Source organism: Lutra lutra, chromosome 13 (genome assembly GCF_902655055.1).
Source record: "Lutra lutra chromosome 13, mLutLut1.2, whole genome shotgun sequence".
Taxonomy (NCBI): Eukaryota; Metazoa; Chordata; class Mammalia; order Carnivora; family Mustelidae; genus Lutra; species Lutra lutra.
Window position 1 is genome coordinate 5068705 of NC_062290.1, and position 15645 is coordinate 5084349.

The 15645-nt window shown below is 46.4% G+C and overlaps 1 protein-coding gene across 6 annotated transcripts in view; it reads left to right on the forward strand.

The window, feature by feature from the left end:
• The window catches only part of IARS1 (isoleucyl-tRNA synthetase 1), a 72333-nt gene that overhangs the window by 50268 nt on the left and 6420 nt on the right, over positions 1-15645 (forward strand). For all 6 annotated transcript variants that reach the window (XM_047701192.1, XM_047701197.1, XM_047701191.1 and 3 more), the window contains 11 exons: positions 671-792; positions 956-1058; positions 1311-1394; positions 2960-3134; positions 5184-5296; positions 7473-7568; positions 8370-8546; positions 9308-9413; positions 12957-13082; positions 14729-14872; positions 15461-15613. In XM_047701192.1, coding sequence (XP_047557148.1) covers positions 671-792; positions 956-1058; positions 1311-1394; positions 2960-3134; positions 5184-5296; positions 7473-7568; positions 8370-8546; positions 9308-9413; positions 12957-13082; positions 14729-14872; positions 15461-15613 — 1399 coding nt within the window. The remainder of the gene's footprint in view (positions 1-670; positions 793-955; positions 1059-1310; positions 1395-2959; positions 3135-5183; positions 5297-7472; positions 7569-8369; positions 8547-9307; positions 9414-12956; positions 13083-14728; positions 14873-15460; positions 15614-15645) is intronic.

A 15645-nucleotide genomic window follows, 5' to 3' on the forward strand; every position in this document is an offset into this window, starting at 1 on the left:
GCGTTGCAGCTGGTCTGTACTGGTCTCCCCAGAAAGAGAAATAGAGTTTTAAAACAGCTTAATTCCCTAGTTCTCTTTCAAAAATCTCATTAGCTCATCTGTGTCAGGAAGACCTAAGAAACATTTGCTTCTAGAGCTGGGTTCTTCCTGTCTGCCCCTTGCGGCGCACACCAGGTCAGGGTGCTGGTCTCGGGACAGCCGAGCCACAGCTCCCTGTGAGCACACACCTCATCTTCACGCGGGTTCCTGTCACCATAACGGGGAAGTTCTTGAATGCACATCTAATACACAAGTACGTCACAGAGGACATTTTACTGAACATGTGTCCTGTCGCTACTACTACAGCCTGAGGTCATAAGCCCTGTGTTCACTCCTGAACACACACGAGCAAGACCTGCCTTGTGCCTGGTGCCTCTCACCTGACCTCATTCACCTTCACCCTAGGAAGCATTTCCCCAGCTCTCTGATGTGGTTTCTGAGGTGTGGGGACATGGGGTCATGGTTGGGGCTCCTGTAGTTACTGCAGACCTCCTCTGGGTGATTCGGGGCTCTGGCTCTAGCCGCCGCCGCTACCATCCCGCCAGGGTCAGAAAGTAGGGTCCTGTCCACTTGCGTGGAGCTGCTCTTTTCCTCCATCTGAGGTCAGTTGATGTCCTGTGTCCTCATGCAGGCCCCCTATACGCCTTTTCTCACCGAATTGATGTACCAGAATCTAAAGCTGCTGATCGACCCTGTTTCTGTCCAGGACAAGGACACACACAGCATCCACTACCTCATGCTGCCCCATGTTCGGTAAGAATCAGGTATCACTGAAGCCCCGCCTGGGCCCGGGAAGGCTCACATGGCGGCTGCACCTCAGGCTGCAGAGGGGCCGCCCCTTCCTCCCTCCTAGCTTGGGTAGTTTGGGGTGGTCTGCCCTTCATGGAGTCCCTCTCTCGCCCACTTCTGCCATCAGGGAGGAGCTGATTGACAAGAACACGGAGAGAGCCGTTTCTCGGATGCAGTCTGTGATTGAACTTGGGCGAGTGATTCGAGACCGCAAAACCATTCCGATAAAGGTTTGATGTTTCATTTGTATTTTACATGCACGGGCCCAAATAATTACACCTTTGGAGCATTTTCTTAAAAGAGAGCACTTCCAGCAGGGGCATAATTTCTTTTCTTTTCTGCAATAAGGGTGTGAAAGACTTAGTGCTGTTTAAACCTGGTCAGTCTGGAGCTTGAGATTCGGATAAAACATTTAACATTTTACTTTCCTGCAGTTTGAAGGGCTGGCTATTTGGTAAACTGTCCCTTCCCTTTCCTCCTAGTATCCTTTGAAAGAAATTGTGGTTATCCATCGGGATCCAGAAGCTCTTCGTGAGATCAAGTCTTTGGAGAAGTATATCATTGAGGTAAGAGGACGGGTTTGACTTTTTGGGTCCAAATAGATTTTTTCTTTGAGAAGATTGTTAGGACTAGTACTGTTAGTGAAGTTCATTTTGATGTATCCTTTGAAAGCTCACTTTCATGTATCCTTTTCCTTTTGTGTGTCAGCACATACAGATACTTAACTGTCCACAGAATCTTGCACTTTGCTTAGAATCAGCGTGTGCTTTTGCCTTTTTAAAATGTCATTGTAGGGGCGCCTGGGTGGCTCAGTGGGTTAAAGCCTCTGCCTTCAGCTCAGGTCATGATCCCAGGGTGTTGGGATCGAGCCCCGCATCAGGCTCTCTGCTCACTGGGGAGCCTGCTTCCTTCTCTCTCTCTGCCTGCCTCTCTGCCTACTTCTGATCTCTGTCTGCCAAATAAATAAATAAAATCTTTAATAAAGTAAAATAAAATGTCATTGTAATTCTTTAGAAGCAATTCTAAAAAAAATATTTTTTTTTTTTAAAGCGATTCTAAGATGGGTGGATTTCTTTACCTTGATTGGATCACTCACTACCTTTATCTACTTCTCCAAATACTCTTTGATGACTAACCAAAAAACTCTTCCTTCAAATCGTCAAGTAACAAGTGGGCATGCATTGGGCGTGAGCAGCTCCAGCTCTAGCACAGGTGCTAGCTGAGTCCCTTCCCACTCATCCAGCGCTGCCTTGGGATGTTCACTGGGACGTCCCCACTGGGCTATGGGAGGGCCGTGTGCACCCACACACATGCATGTACACATGCACACGCCATTGGCTTTGTGCTAGAGAGGACCATGTTTATAGTCTTCAACTTGTGTTTTTTCACCTGACAGTGTTTCTTCTTCTTCTTCTTTTTTTTTTTTTTTAACATTTTATTTAGAGGGTGGGAGAGAGACAGTGGGAGAGAGTCTTAAGAAGACTCCACACTGAGTGTGGATCCCACAACCCTGACATCATGACCTGAGCCTAAACTAAGAGTCAGACGCTTACCCAGCTGCACCACACAGGTCCCCCTCTAAGTCTAGAATCTTCTTTAGTTGATTTAGTTTGCTCACCTGTCTTGAATGATCTGGACAAGAAAGATTCTTCAGTTATGTATAGAATTGTACACCCGTTAAAATTTTGTAACATTTTGATCACCCCAAAAAGAAACCCAGTGTTTAGCATTCACATTAGCGTTCACATGCCTTTTTTGCCCTCGAGATCCCTTCACCCCCTGGCAACCATGGGTGTAAGTTTTCTGTCCCTGGGTGTGGCTGTTCTGGATGGTTCATGTGAATGGAACCCGACAGCAAGTGTTCTTTTGAGGCTGACTTCCCTCACTTGGCACCAAGGGTCCAACTCATGGTACAGCCTGTGTCCACGTCTCAGTCCTTCATTGCGCTAAGTAGTAGTCTGTTGGGTGGATGGATCACATTTTGTTTATCCTTTCCCAGCTGGTGGACATTGGGGTGCTTCCACTTTTTGGCTGTTGTGACCAATGTTGTTTGAACGTTTGTGTGCAAGTTTTTGGAGTCACGTGTTTTCATTTCCCTCTTTCTTTTTCATCTTGGCTGCCAACTATATAGGAATTGAACGTCCGAAAGGTTACGCTGTCTACAGATAAAAACAAGTATGGCATTCGCCTAAGGGCAGAGCCTGATCACATGGTCCTGGGGAAGCGTCTGAAGGGAGCTTTCCGGGCGGTGATGACGTCCATCAAGCAGCTGAGCAGCGAGGAACTGGAGCGCTTCCAGGAGAGTGGTGGGTGTCTGCCCCTTCCTGGCGCCACCTTCCACCTGGGCTCCTTCACTTGCACTGTCACTGAGCTGCATAACAAGTAATTCTGATAATGGAAGGAGATGATCCCCGAACCATCACCTGTCCATCAACTGCAGACTGATTGCCTGCTCCGTGCTGGTCCACGTGGCACGGAAGTCCCAGCACAGACATCCCGACACAGACCGGCCCAAAAGCACAGGCTCCCAGCGTGGAGATCACACTGTAGTTACAAATGTCGTGTTTTTCACACCTACATTTTTACATTTTATGTTTATTTTATTCACCTTTTTATTTTGCATTTTTACTTTACTTAAGTCATTAGTTTGTAAAGTGCTATTTCCAGACCATTGTATGGTTTTTCTTTGGGGGCTGCCCATCCTGTTGCTGGCTCTTCAGACTGTTTCCGTTCTTCTGCTGTTGCTGGTAGTTCTGCAGTGAGCATTTTCACATGTACGTGTTCTGTGCAGTCGATTCCTTTGGGCTAGATTTCCAGGTAGAATGACTGATAGCGCGGAGTTCTGCACATGCTAATAGGAGCCTAGAAACTACCCTAGTGAGAGAGCACGCAAGACCCCCAGTATCAGGTTCACTGTTATTGGATGTTGCTTGTGAGAAAAAGCATGATGGTGTTTGGAGGCGTCTGAATGAAGACTACAGTACATTTCGACAGAAAAGATTAAAGCAGGTTTTGAAACAGGGACTTAGCAATGAGATCTGGACCTGCTTCGAGGGAGAACTAGATCAGAACTTACCATGGTCTGAGACATCAAGAATTCGTAGTTTGGTCCCTTATTTGGGCAAGACTGGATTTTGGACTAATTCAGCCAATACTTTTTAAAGCTCTTGTGTTTGGCTGGCCCTGGGAACCCAGAAAAGAGTGAGACAGTTGTCCTTACCCTCATGGTGCTGGCCAACAGTGAAGATTTGTGGAAACAATCGTAGTTTCGATAAGTGTTCTGAAGGAAAACCTAGGACAATAGGAAGAAGTTAGGAAAGGGGACTTAGCTCCTCCTTCCTCTCCTTCAGGGGACTTTCCAGGTACCCGGGAATTCTCAGCTCTGTCACGAGTAGAATCCTTCGGGTCTTGGTATGACTGCTTAACCTTGAGGTACAAGGTGTTTGGTTGTTAGGGTTCCCTGTGAAGGTGAAAATCATAAGCACAGAGGAGTCACGAGGGAGAAAAGAACTCAGAGATCAGATGACTGCTTATAGGGAATTGAGAGAAATGTCCCTCAAAGTCCTCACATTTTTAGATGAATTGTAAGAAACCTGGCAATTAAAAGTTGAGTCATTACTAACTTAACTTGATTTGTTAGATTAACAAAATCTTTGATGCAACTTCAGATCACAAATCTAAGCGTTTCAACGGATAGCCCAAATGCTTAAAAATTCTTGAAATAATCCTGGTTTGAAACCAAGGCCTGTAGCTTCAAAACTACTTTCTGAGTGGATTTCTGCACTATTGGAAAGCAAAACAGTTTTCGGAACAGAGTGACATAGTCAGAATGACAGCCCAATGCTCAGATACCCGGAAAATCATTGTGGGCAACCGCAGCAGGCTTCCCTGAAAGCAGGCATCGCCATCATGCGCTCTGCCTGCTGTGGGAGGACAGCACCCAGACCTTGACCACCCTGTTCACTTCATTCCTGCCCCACCCTACTCAGCAGAGAGTGGAGTACTGGGGTCCTGCATTCAGTAAGTGTTGGGCTTGGGTCCCCCTGGACTCTGCAGCCTGCTCTCTTTAGTACATCACGTGCTCTGTGTTTATGGTGGGGATACATCGCCTCCTGGCACAGGCCTTTGGGCCTGGGGACTGACTGACCCGGTGGGCATTAGCGGCAATTTAACTGTCCTCGGGGCAGCCTGGGGAGGTATAAGGGATATGAGTTGGGAGGACATGATCTCTGAAGTCTCCACAGCCTGATGCTGTGAAGTTTTTATTAAGAACCGGCATAATGTGCTGTTGCTGGGCGGTATGTGGAGGAGGATGCTGGGGGGCTGACTCACAGTGGCAGTTGCTTCTCCGGCAGGGACCATTGTCGTAGAAGGCCATGAGCTGCATGAAGAGGACATTCGCCTCATGTACACGTTTGATCAGACAACAGGAGGGACAATGCAGTATGAAGCACACTCAGATGCCCAGGTATGTTGCTCTTCCCTGGAACGTTTCTTTACCAAAAGATAACATAAGAAGAAAAAGTATTTGCTTTTGCCTTCCTGAGTGTTGAGCTCAGCTGGTCGTTTCCTGAGCTGGCCTCAGAGTACAGTAAACCAGGTATCCATTTTAGATTGGCTTTATTAAATTGCTCCATTGTATGCTCTTAACATGTGCACTTTTTTTTTTTAATCTTTATTAGAGAGAAAACATGAGTGGGGGTGGGGTGGGGAGGGGTAGAGGGAGAAGTAGACTTCTCACCGAGTGGGGAGCCTGATTCGGGACTCGATCCCAGGACCCTGGGATCATGACTGAGCCAAAGGCAGGCTTTTAACCTACTGAGTCACCCAGGTGCCCCGACATGCGCATTTCTTTAGCATATATGAAATTGACATTTTATGACCTCTGCTTGCAATTGTCTTGAGTGTTGGGTCCTACCAAAATGATTAAGATATAACCCCACCCTTCAAGGAATGACCCAGTCATAGAGACAGAAAAGCTAATTCTTACTCCTCCGCCTGATAAGTTATCTGCTAGCAATGAGCACAGAGAGGGGTTCCTTTCCAAAGCCTGGTGTGGAGGCAGGCAGGGGACGGACATCCTGGAGGGGGATGTGCAGCAGTATTGGATTCTGAGGTCAGTGCTTTTTGTCGTGATGGATCAGAGCGTCTCTCTTTGCTCTTGACCAGACTTTTCTGGGCAGACAGATCATAAGATCTCTAGGGTGGGAGCGGGGGACTTGTGGAAGTTCCATGTGAGGAAGACCAGCCCCCTCAAATACCTCAAGCCTTTTGCAGTGGCTTGAATGAGACATAGGCTGAGCTCCATGTGGCCAGACGGCATGAGGAGCCACCTGTGAAGAAGCTGGGAAAGGAGGGTGAGAGAGTGTGTAAACACCCTGATGGCGGCCAGCCTGAGGATGGCATTGAAGGAAGTGTCCTCATTTCCTGAGATTAATGACACGGTTCATATACTGTGGGCTGGGGTGGCCCTGCCCTGCCACCCATCTCCAGTTCTGCTCTCATGAAGTAGTGTAAATTGTTCATCTTTCTGATAAAGTTTCATCAGAAACGTCCATGATGCTGGGACGCCTGGGTGGCTCGGTGGGTTAAGCTTCTGCCTTCAGCCCAGGTCATGATCTCAGGGTCCTGGGATTGAGCCCCGCATCCAACTCTCTGCTCAGCAGGGAGCCTGCTCCCCCGCCCCGCCCCGCCTCTCTGCCTGCTGCTCTGCCTACTTGTGATCTCTCTCTGTCAAATAAATAAATAAAATCTAAAAAAAAAAAAAAAAAGTCCATGCTGGGACACCTGGGTGGCTCAGTCAGTGAAGAGTCTGCCTTTAGCTCAGGTCATGATCTCAGGGTTCTGAGATCCAGCCCCACATTGGGCTCCCTGCTCAATGTGGAGCCTGCTTCTCCCTGTCCCTCAGACCCTCCCCCTACTTGTGCATTCTCTCTCTCTCTCTCTCTGACAAATAAATAAAATCTTTAAAAAGAAAGAAAAAAAGAAACAAACATCCATGCAGCTAGTGCTTGAATTACAAGCATATCTCCCTCTGTGTTAGCAGTGACACCAGTCCTCACTGTGTCTGTGCCGGTGGTGACACTCTTTTCTTTATGTCATCATTGACAGCCTTCACTACAGATGGCATAGGAAGTAGATGAAGTCAGCACGAAGATGACTGTTTAAATCATAATAAATGTGTTGTGGTTCCCTGAGAAACCGTGTGTTGAATCAGACTGACAGACCAAAGGCCGGAAAGTCTCCTGGCTGAAGAAAACAACAGGGGCTGTTTTGGGGCCTTCGTGGGCTCATTGGCAGTGTGAAGGGCCCTGCAGCCCTGACTCCACTTCCTGCAAGGGCAGTGACTGCTCTTCACACAGACAAGGAACAATTACACGGGAGACACCGCTCTTCCATCTCCTGTGAGCAGCACCCGCGGAAGGGAAGGAGTCACTGGACCCAACCCCGCGGAAGCAATAGCTCCTTGCAAGCACCTGAACTGTAGCGAAACTAGCTTAATTTTATCTCCTTTGCTCAGTTAGATGAATAAATAGCACTACATGACAGACTTCTCAGAATTTAACTTAAAAACAGTGTGCTGAGTTTGAGAGAATCATTCCTCCTTGTTTGGTTGTCGCACAGTGCACTGTTCTTTCCTGCAGGTTTTGGTTCTCTTAGATGTCACTCCCGACCAGTCAATGGTGGATGAAGGAGTGGCTCGGGAGGTCATCAATCGCATCCAGAAACTTCGCAAAAAGGTCAGTTTGTCACATCAAGAACAAGCTTGTCTGGGTTTTTTGTTGTTGTTGTTGGTTTTTTGGTTGTTGGGTAGGACAGGAAAGGCAGGTAATATAAATCATTGTAATTGAGTAATGATAATTAGTCACTCATTTATGGTCTGTTCAGTTGTGCTTGTGGGAAAAGTAGACCCCTCCACTCCCTACTCTTTCACCCTGAGCTGGACATGGCTATTGTGTTTCTCTGAGCAGGAGTTTTCAGCAAAGCTGTGCCCCTTGTCTACCTTTTTCAGTTCCCTATGGTTTCCACAGGATCATCTGGATAGGTAGCCCTCCTTACTGGCACAGGTCATCAGAAAGGACAGTGGGTGTCTGAGGAAGGGCATCTAGCTCAAGGACACATTATTAGATCTGGACAGAGGGGTGGCTCTTCCTTACTGGGGAGCTGGGAGCCAGGAGCTCCCACCCCTCAACCCTGAGGAGGGACTTCCCCATCCAAGGAGGGTCTCCCACCCTGACCCTGAGAGGATCCCTCGCCCTGACCAGAACGAGGGCTCCCACCTCCCCTCCTCAGGTGTCTGAGACCTGTAGTTCTGGGTCTCAGGAGTCCACGTCAGCAGGTTAATGGGATACTTGGGAGCTCTGCCTCAGTTCAGAGTTTTGTGAGTGGGTTTCTACACAGTCCTTTGTTTCATAGGATTGGGCAGGAGCCTGTATGCTCCCATAATGATTCAGCACAGGACTGTCAGCTCTGTTCAACAACACCATATGTTTTGACTAACAAATGTGCTTCCCTTTTAAATTTTCTCTGTGTGCTTTCAGTGCAATCTGGTTCCAACTGATGAGATAACAGTTTATTATAAAGCAAAGTCTGAAGGGAAGTATCTGAATCATGTTATTGAAAGCCACACAGAGTTCATATTTGCCACCATAAAGGCTCCCTTGAAACCGTATCCAGTTCCAACGTCAGATAAAGTCCTTATTCAAGAAGAAACACAGGTGAGTTCTGGGTTTGTTGAACTACGAAGAGATGTAAGGTTAGATTTTATGTTGTTTGTGGAGTAATCTCTTGATGTTCTATCCCCAGTAGCAACTAGCATAATTCTCAGTCCTAAAATACAGGGTGGGTTCAGTGTCCAGAGAGGAGAGAGAGGGAAGGTGGGGAAGGTAGCCAGGAGGTACATGAGGGTTGCCAGGAAAACAGGGGCTATATGGGCTTGCTTTTCCTAAAACTAGGGAAGTTAATATTGTGGATTCTGTGACTGTTCAAGGCAAATAACAGTTGACTTGAAGAGCAGTTGAATTTACGGTAGTCAGTTTTACATAAAATTACAGTTTCATTTCCTATTGGCACTTTTTAGATAGAACTATGAAAATCTGATTCCAAGATACGGAAGATATTGGCCATAATTCAGAAATAGGTCCTTTATAATAGGGGAAGGAATTGATTCAGTCGCTGACTCTGCCATGTCTTCCTTGTCTCATTCCTCCTTTCTGTAGGAGGAGACAGATGGTATAGACAGGCAGGGGCTAGATGTCACTGTTTGTCTTTTCAGTGGGGCATATTACAAGATGGTTTCATTTTCTGTTCTGCATTTAGGAGAACAAGGTGAAAAGTCACAACTTTTGACTGTTTTAGTGATGAGGTTGCGTACGCGCTCAGAATCGTACAGAGCTCTCGGTGTGGGAAGTAGCTGCAGGGTTAGTTGGTGACGTGGTCAGTGCTGCAGTTACTCAGTTGCATACTCTCATGTGCTCAGTTAAAGGGTTCTGACCTGGAAATTACAATCACCAAAGGATCATCCCTGCCTGGTCCTGCTTGTGCATATGTCAATCTTAACATTTGTACAAATGGCAGCGAGCAAGGTAAGAGTAAATGAGTCCCGTGGGTTGAACTTTACTTTTTAGTTAAACCTATGAATGTCTTTAAGGCTATTGTAAGAAAATTAGTGAAATCGTATGACTTCCTCTTTCTAATTGCCATCAAAATGAATCCACAAAAGTAAAGGGTTGGACTTGCACTTCCAGGAAGATGGAATAGACATGTTTTTCCCTGCTCTTCCCACAAAGTACAACCAAACACCCTGGGTGTGATATATAAAAGCAAATGTCAGAAGACTCCTAAAGTGGGAGGGAAGAGGACTGGCTTTTCTTTTTGCCTCATACATCCCAGTCTTGGATCTGAAGAAGCCAGCAACCTGGAAATGCCTAGCGCAAACAAAAATGCTCCAATAAAATCCTGCTCTCTCTAGCTAGAAAATGAGGAGAGGTGCAGCCTAGCAAGACAGAAAACTTCTAGACAGTATCTGGTCTAGTCTAGCCACATACAACAGAAGAAACTGGCCCCACTACCACTCCCACCAGCAAAGACCAAGTGGGGAGCCTAGACCTTTGTCAGGAGCCTCAGGCCTCTTCCACTTCATGGTGTTCGAGAAGCTCACAGTGAGCTGGGACTTTCATCCTACCTCGGCAGGTCAGGTCTTGATCTCACGATTATGAATTCAAGCCCCACATTTGGCTCCCCAGCATGGAGCATACTTAAAAAAAATAATCTGACAGAACATAAAGCAGCCGTAATAAAAACTGTTCCACGGAGCAATTACAGATACAAAGGAAACAAGTAAAAATAGGAAGCCTCGGCTAAGAAGAGGGTATTAAGCATCAAATGAAATCTTTAAAACTGATAAATATAAGACTAGGATACAAAACCCAGTGGATGGGCACAACGACAGAACAGAAGGGACAGGAAAGAATCTGTGAACTGGAAGATAGAACAATAGAAATTGCCCATTCTGAACAAAAGAGAGTTTTTATAAATCAGAAAAAAAATGAACAGAGTCTTAAGGATTTGTGGGATATTAACAGAAGTTGAATATTCTGTTACTGAATTCTGATAGAATAAGAAGGAACGACAGGACTGAGAGAAGTAATGACTGAGAACTTCTAAACTTGGCAATACATGTACACCTACAGATTCAAGAAGCTGAGAGAAACCGATGAAAAATTTACATGGAGACATCATGTAGTCAAACTTGTGAAAGCTGAAGGCAAAGAAAACATCCTGAAAGCAGCGAGAGAATATGCTCGCCTAACTTACAGGGGAAAACGATTGGAACGGTATTGGATTTCTCATCAGAAACCTCGGAGGCCAGATGGCAGAATGTTAGGAGTGCTGTCTACCCAAAATTCTATATCAAGCAAAATATCTTTCATGGTGGAGGGAAAATCAAGACATCCCCAAGTGAAGGGAGACCAAGAGAGTTAGTTGCTAGCATGACTTAAGCTAAAAAGAAGTAGGTAGAGGAAACTCATAAAACAAAGAAAATGACAGAAGAAATGTAGGGACATGAGGACAGAAGAAACAACAGTAGAAAGAGTCAAAATATAGGTAAATTCAGCAGACTTTCTTACTTGAATTTTCTAAATTATTTGATGTTTGTAACAAAACCTATTTAACATTTCAGTGTATATATAAGAAATATATATATATTTTTTAAGATTTTATTTATTTATTTGTCAGAGAGAGAGAGAGAGAGAGTACACAGGCAGAGGCGGAGAGAGAAGCATGCTCCCCGCCGAGCAAGGAGCCCAATGTGGGACTGGATCCCAGGACTCTGGGATCATGACCCGAGCCAAAGGCAGCGGCTTAACCGACTGAGCCATCCAGGCATCCCTACACAAGAAATATTTAAGAAAATTAAAAGTAGGGAAAAGCAAGGTGATGCAAGGGAGATCAAGTTTCTGTGCTTCCCTCAAACTGGTCAAATGCCAACATCAGTAGGCTGGGTGTTAATGTGCATATGCAGTACCACCAGGTACAACCACTAAACCAGCCTGTTCCTGGAGAGTCACACAAAAACACTCTAGAAATAAAAATGGAGTTGTAAAATGTATTCATATAACCCATAGGAAGCCTAGAGAAAGAAAACCGAACAAGTGGAAGCAGCAAATAAGACGGAAAGCTTAAGCTTACCATCAGTAATTACACTAAATGGGGGAGGGGTCTGGCTGGCCCAGTTAGGGGAGCTTGTGACTCTTTTTTTGTTTTTCTTAAAGATTTTTATTTATTTATTTGACAGAGACACAGTGAGAGAGGGAACACAAGCAGGGGGAGTAGGAGAGGGAGAAGCAGGCTTCCTGCTGAACAGGGAGCCTTGATTCGGGTTTCAATCTAGGACCCTGGGATCATGACCTGAGCCAAAGGCAGACGCTTAACAACTGAGCCACCCAGGTGCCCCAAGAGGGTGCGTGTAATTCTTGGTCTCTGGGTCGTGAGTTCAAGTTCCACCTTGGGCGTAAAGAGTACTTTTAAAAAATAATAATAATAGGGGCTCCTGGGTCAATCAGTCAGTTAAGCATCTGCCGGGATCCTAGGGGTCCTAGGATCGAGCCCCGCATCGATCTCCTTGTTCAGTAGGAGGAATGAATATGAATAAAATGAATTAATAAAATCTTTTTTAAAAATTACACAAAGCAAGAATGTTTATTTTCAGGGCACCTGAGTGGCTCAGTGGGTTAAAGCCTCTGCCCTCAGCTCAGGTCATGATCCCAGGGTCCTGGGATCAAGCCCCACATCGGGCTCTCTGCTCGGCGGGGAGCCTGCTTCCTCCTCTCTCTCTCTGCCTGCCTCTCTGCCTCCTTGTGATCTCTGTCTGTCAAATAAATAAATAAATAAATCTTTAAAAAAAAAAAAGAATGTACACCTACAGATTCATTTCTGTAAAGCATCCTTCATAGCAAGGAAAGTCACTAGTGATGTTAAATAATGCTACAAATGTCAATCCACAGGGAAAGCATAATGATCCCACATTTGGAATTCCAAATGTGGGATCATTACGCTTTCAGCAGAGCTGCAAACCACAAAAGAGAGCTGACTGCCTTAAAGGAGACTGAAAAAATTCAGTTTCAGTTTGAAAATTGAATATATACCTCTTTCAACAATCAATAAAAGAGCTAGACAGTAAACCAGAGTCAAATCAACATTACTGGAACAGCTCACCCAACAGCAGCAGAACACCCAATCTGTTCAAGCTCCCACAGGACATTTACGAAGCTGGATTGTAGGCTAGGCCATGAAACTCATCAACATATTTAGGGATTGAAATCATAGAGAAAATGTTGTCTGACGAATTATTTATTTCTGCTTTGTGAAAGATCCTGTGGAAAGGATGAAAGCCTGAGCTTCAAGGCAGGCAGTGGTCCTTGCAAACCATTTCTCCCCCCAGGTGTGTCCAGAGAACACGAAGAACTCTCCCCACTTCTAATTTAAAAAGATCCAGGTAGACAGTGGGAGAAAGACATGAGCAGGTGTTGACCAGAGGGAACATACAGGTGGTGTGTTTTCCTGGATTTTTCTTTCAAATTTAGCATCTTTTTCCTTTAGTTTGACTTATATTTGTGGTTCTTTAGGTGGAGTATTACTTCTGGAAAATCCAAAAGGCGATAACAGGTTGGACCTTTTAAAGCTGAAAAATGTTATTACTAGTATTTTTGGCGTGAAAGATACCGAGCTGGCTGTCCTCCATGGTGCTGCAGGTATGTAGAAAGTCGGGAGCTGGCCTCTGACTCGAGGGGGGTCATTTGGTACTGGTTCTGCTCCACAGCCGTGCCTTCCTTACGAGGCTGGGTTGGCCAGGCCCTTGGCAGCCCTGGCCCTGCGCCTCTGGGCCGCTGCTGGGATGGTGACAGCATCTGACATTTTGAACCTAGCCTCATTCCTGCCCAGATGAACAACATCTCTGTGTCCCTCCGGAGATGGAGCCTTGCACCCTGTCCACTCCGTGTTAGCCTCAGGCTGGGATCCAGGCCTCAGAGACTCCGTGCTGTGCTTTGACTTTAGTAAGCATAGTGCCTGTGTCTTGCTAGACAAGATTCTCAGTAAGACAAGCCTAAGTTAAGAGAGAGACATGTTGAAGTCCTTCCCCTGCATACTACCAAATGTGACCTTTGGAGATAGGGTCGTTGCCAGTGTGATTAGATAATAAGGGTGTCCCCAGGAGCACACAGGGACATGGCCATGTGATGACAAAGGCAGGGCTGGAACAGGGGAACTAAAAGCACATGGCTGGGAGCCTTCAGGAGCTAGAAGGAGAACAGGGAGAGCTGCCTGCAGGCTTCTGAGGGGGCAGAGCCCACGGAGGACCTTGATTTTGACACCTCACCTCCCAAATTGGAGCCGGTAGATTTCTGTTTGCCGTAAGCCCCATGTTTATGATTCTTAATGGCAGCCACGTGAGACAAGTACACCCGCTTTGATAAGAATCTGGATGCTCATTTTCAGAAAATTGTAAATAGCCTAAAAGAGGAGATGTAGGGGCACCTGGGTGGCTCAGTGGGTTAAGCCTCTGCCTTCGGCTCAGGTCATGATCCCAGGGTCCTGGGATCGAGCCCCACATCGGGCTCTCTGCTCAGCAGGAAGCCTGCTTCCTCCTCTCTCTCTGCCTGCCTCTCTGCCTACTTGTGATCTCTGTCTGTCAAATAAATAAATACAATCTTAAAAAAAAAAAAAAAAAAGAGGAGATGTAATTGGCCAACAAACACAGGCGAGCTGCTGGGCCACGACAGATGGGCAGAGACTAGGGCAGGCTCGTTGGTGTCAGAGGCCATCACCCTCTGTGACGCAGCCCAAAGGAGTTCCGGGAAGCCACAGGTGTGAAGGTCCTGCAGCCCCTATTCCTCCGGGACCTACCCCAGGTGTGTTTTCTACTCTAAGCAGTGTTCAGTTGTAGATCAAGGAGATCTGCATGTGTCCCCTGTGTCTTGCTGTTTTTCACATGTGTTCGTGAGTCAAATGATCTGTTTTCTTCTGACTATAATTACCATGTTTTAATATAAGGCTTCCTTTCACAGTGAAGTTTAGTATTCTGACGTAGGAGATTTTATGAGGATCTCTGCAAAAATACTAAGTACTAAAAGGAGAAAAAAACAATTTGCTGTATGTTTTTGTTATTACTGTTACGTGGTTTGTTTTGCAGTGTTCACATCTCCTGCTATTTGCATGTCATTTAAGCCTCATTTTATAGAGAAGGCCATGTCCTTTGGTAAAAGAAATTAAGTGGAAACATCACTGCAAAGATAAAGGATAGTTTAATAATTAAGTAGGATCAAGTGAATGACTTCAGCTCTGCACTGTATATCCTGAACGAGTGATTTGTTGTTGCTGTTTTTGTTGTTACTTCTAGAAATACGAAACCAGACTGACTTACTGAGTCTCAGTGGGAAAACCCTTCGTGTGGCAGCGGGGTCTGCCCCCGCTGTGGTGGACGGCCCCGGCACTGCACTCTGCCGCTACATCAACCTGCAGCTCCTGAACGCAGGCCCACAAGGTGCGTGTCCCCCAGCCGCCAGCCCTGCGCCTGCGGGGGTGAGGGGCTGGCAGCTGGGTTTCCGTTCATGGCCTGCCTTGCACGTGGTGCATTAAGGTGTGCACTCCGATCTGCCCTGGGCAGCACACAGGCTGGCTTCTCTTGTGTGTTTGTGTGGAAACACCCTCCACCTGGCAGTCAGGAGGTGGGGTACCCTGACATGTAAACATTACCGCTAAATGAAGTGGAATTAAGTGCCGTCGCTTTATTTATTTATGCCTTTTTTCTTTTTCCTGGAAAGTGTTCTGAAATCTATGTACACATCCATGCCTCGGTCAGCAGACTAGCTGGCTATTTATTTTTCCTGGATATCTTGGGCCCTCACTGTGCACAGCATGTGTTTATGGAATACCTCTTCCCCAGCTGAGGGGGTTTATACCCGTTGGGATTTCCATTGTCCCTGCCCCTTCCCCTGTGCAGTCTGGACACCAGGACCCCAGGCCCTGCTGGTTCTTGGAGCCTCTCTTCTGCAAAGGGGCCAGCAGAAGGACGGGGTTGGTGAGGGGGCTGTGCTCTCAGGACCTGACCCAGTGGTGGTTTCTTCTACAGAGTGTGTAAAGGGAACAGTGGGCACACTCCTTCTGGAAAACCCCCCCGGGCAGAACGGACTCACCCATCAGGGCCTTCTGTATGAGGCAGCCAAGGTGTTTGGTCTTCGCAGCAGGAAGCTCAAGCTGTTTCTGAATGAGACTCAGACACATGGTAAGATGACACCACCTGCTACAGCTGCACTT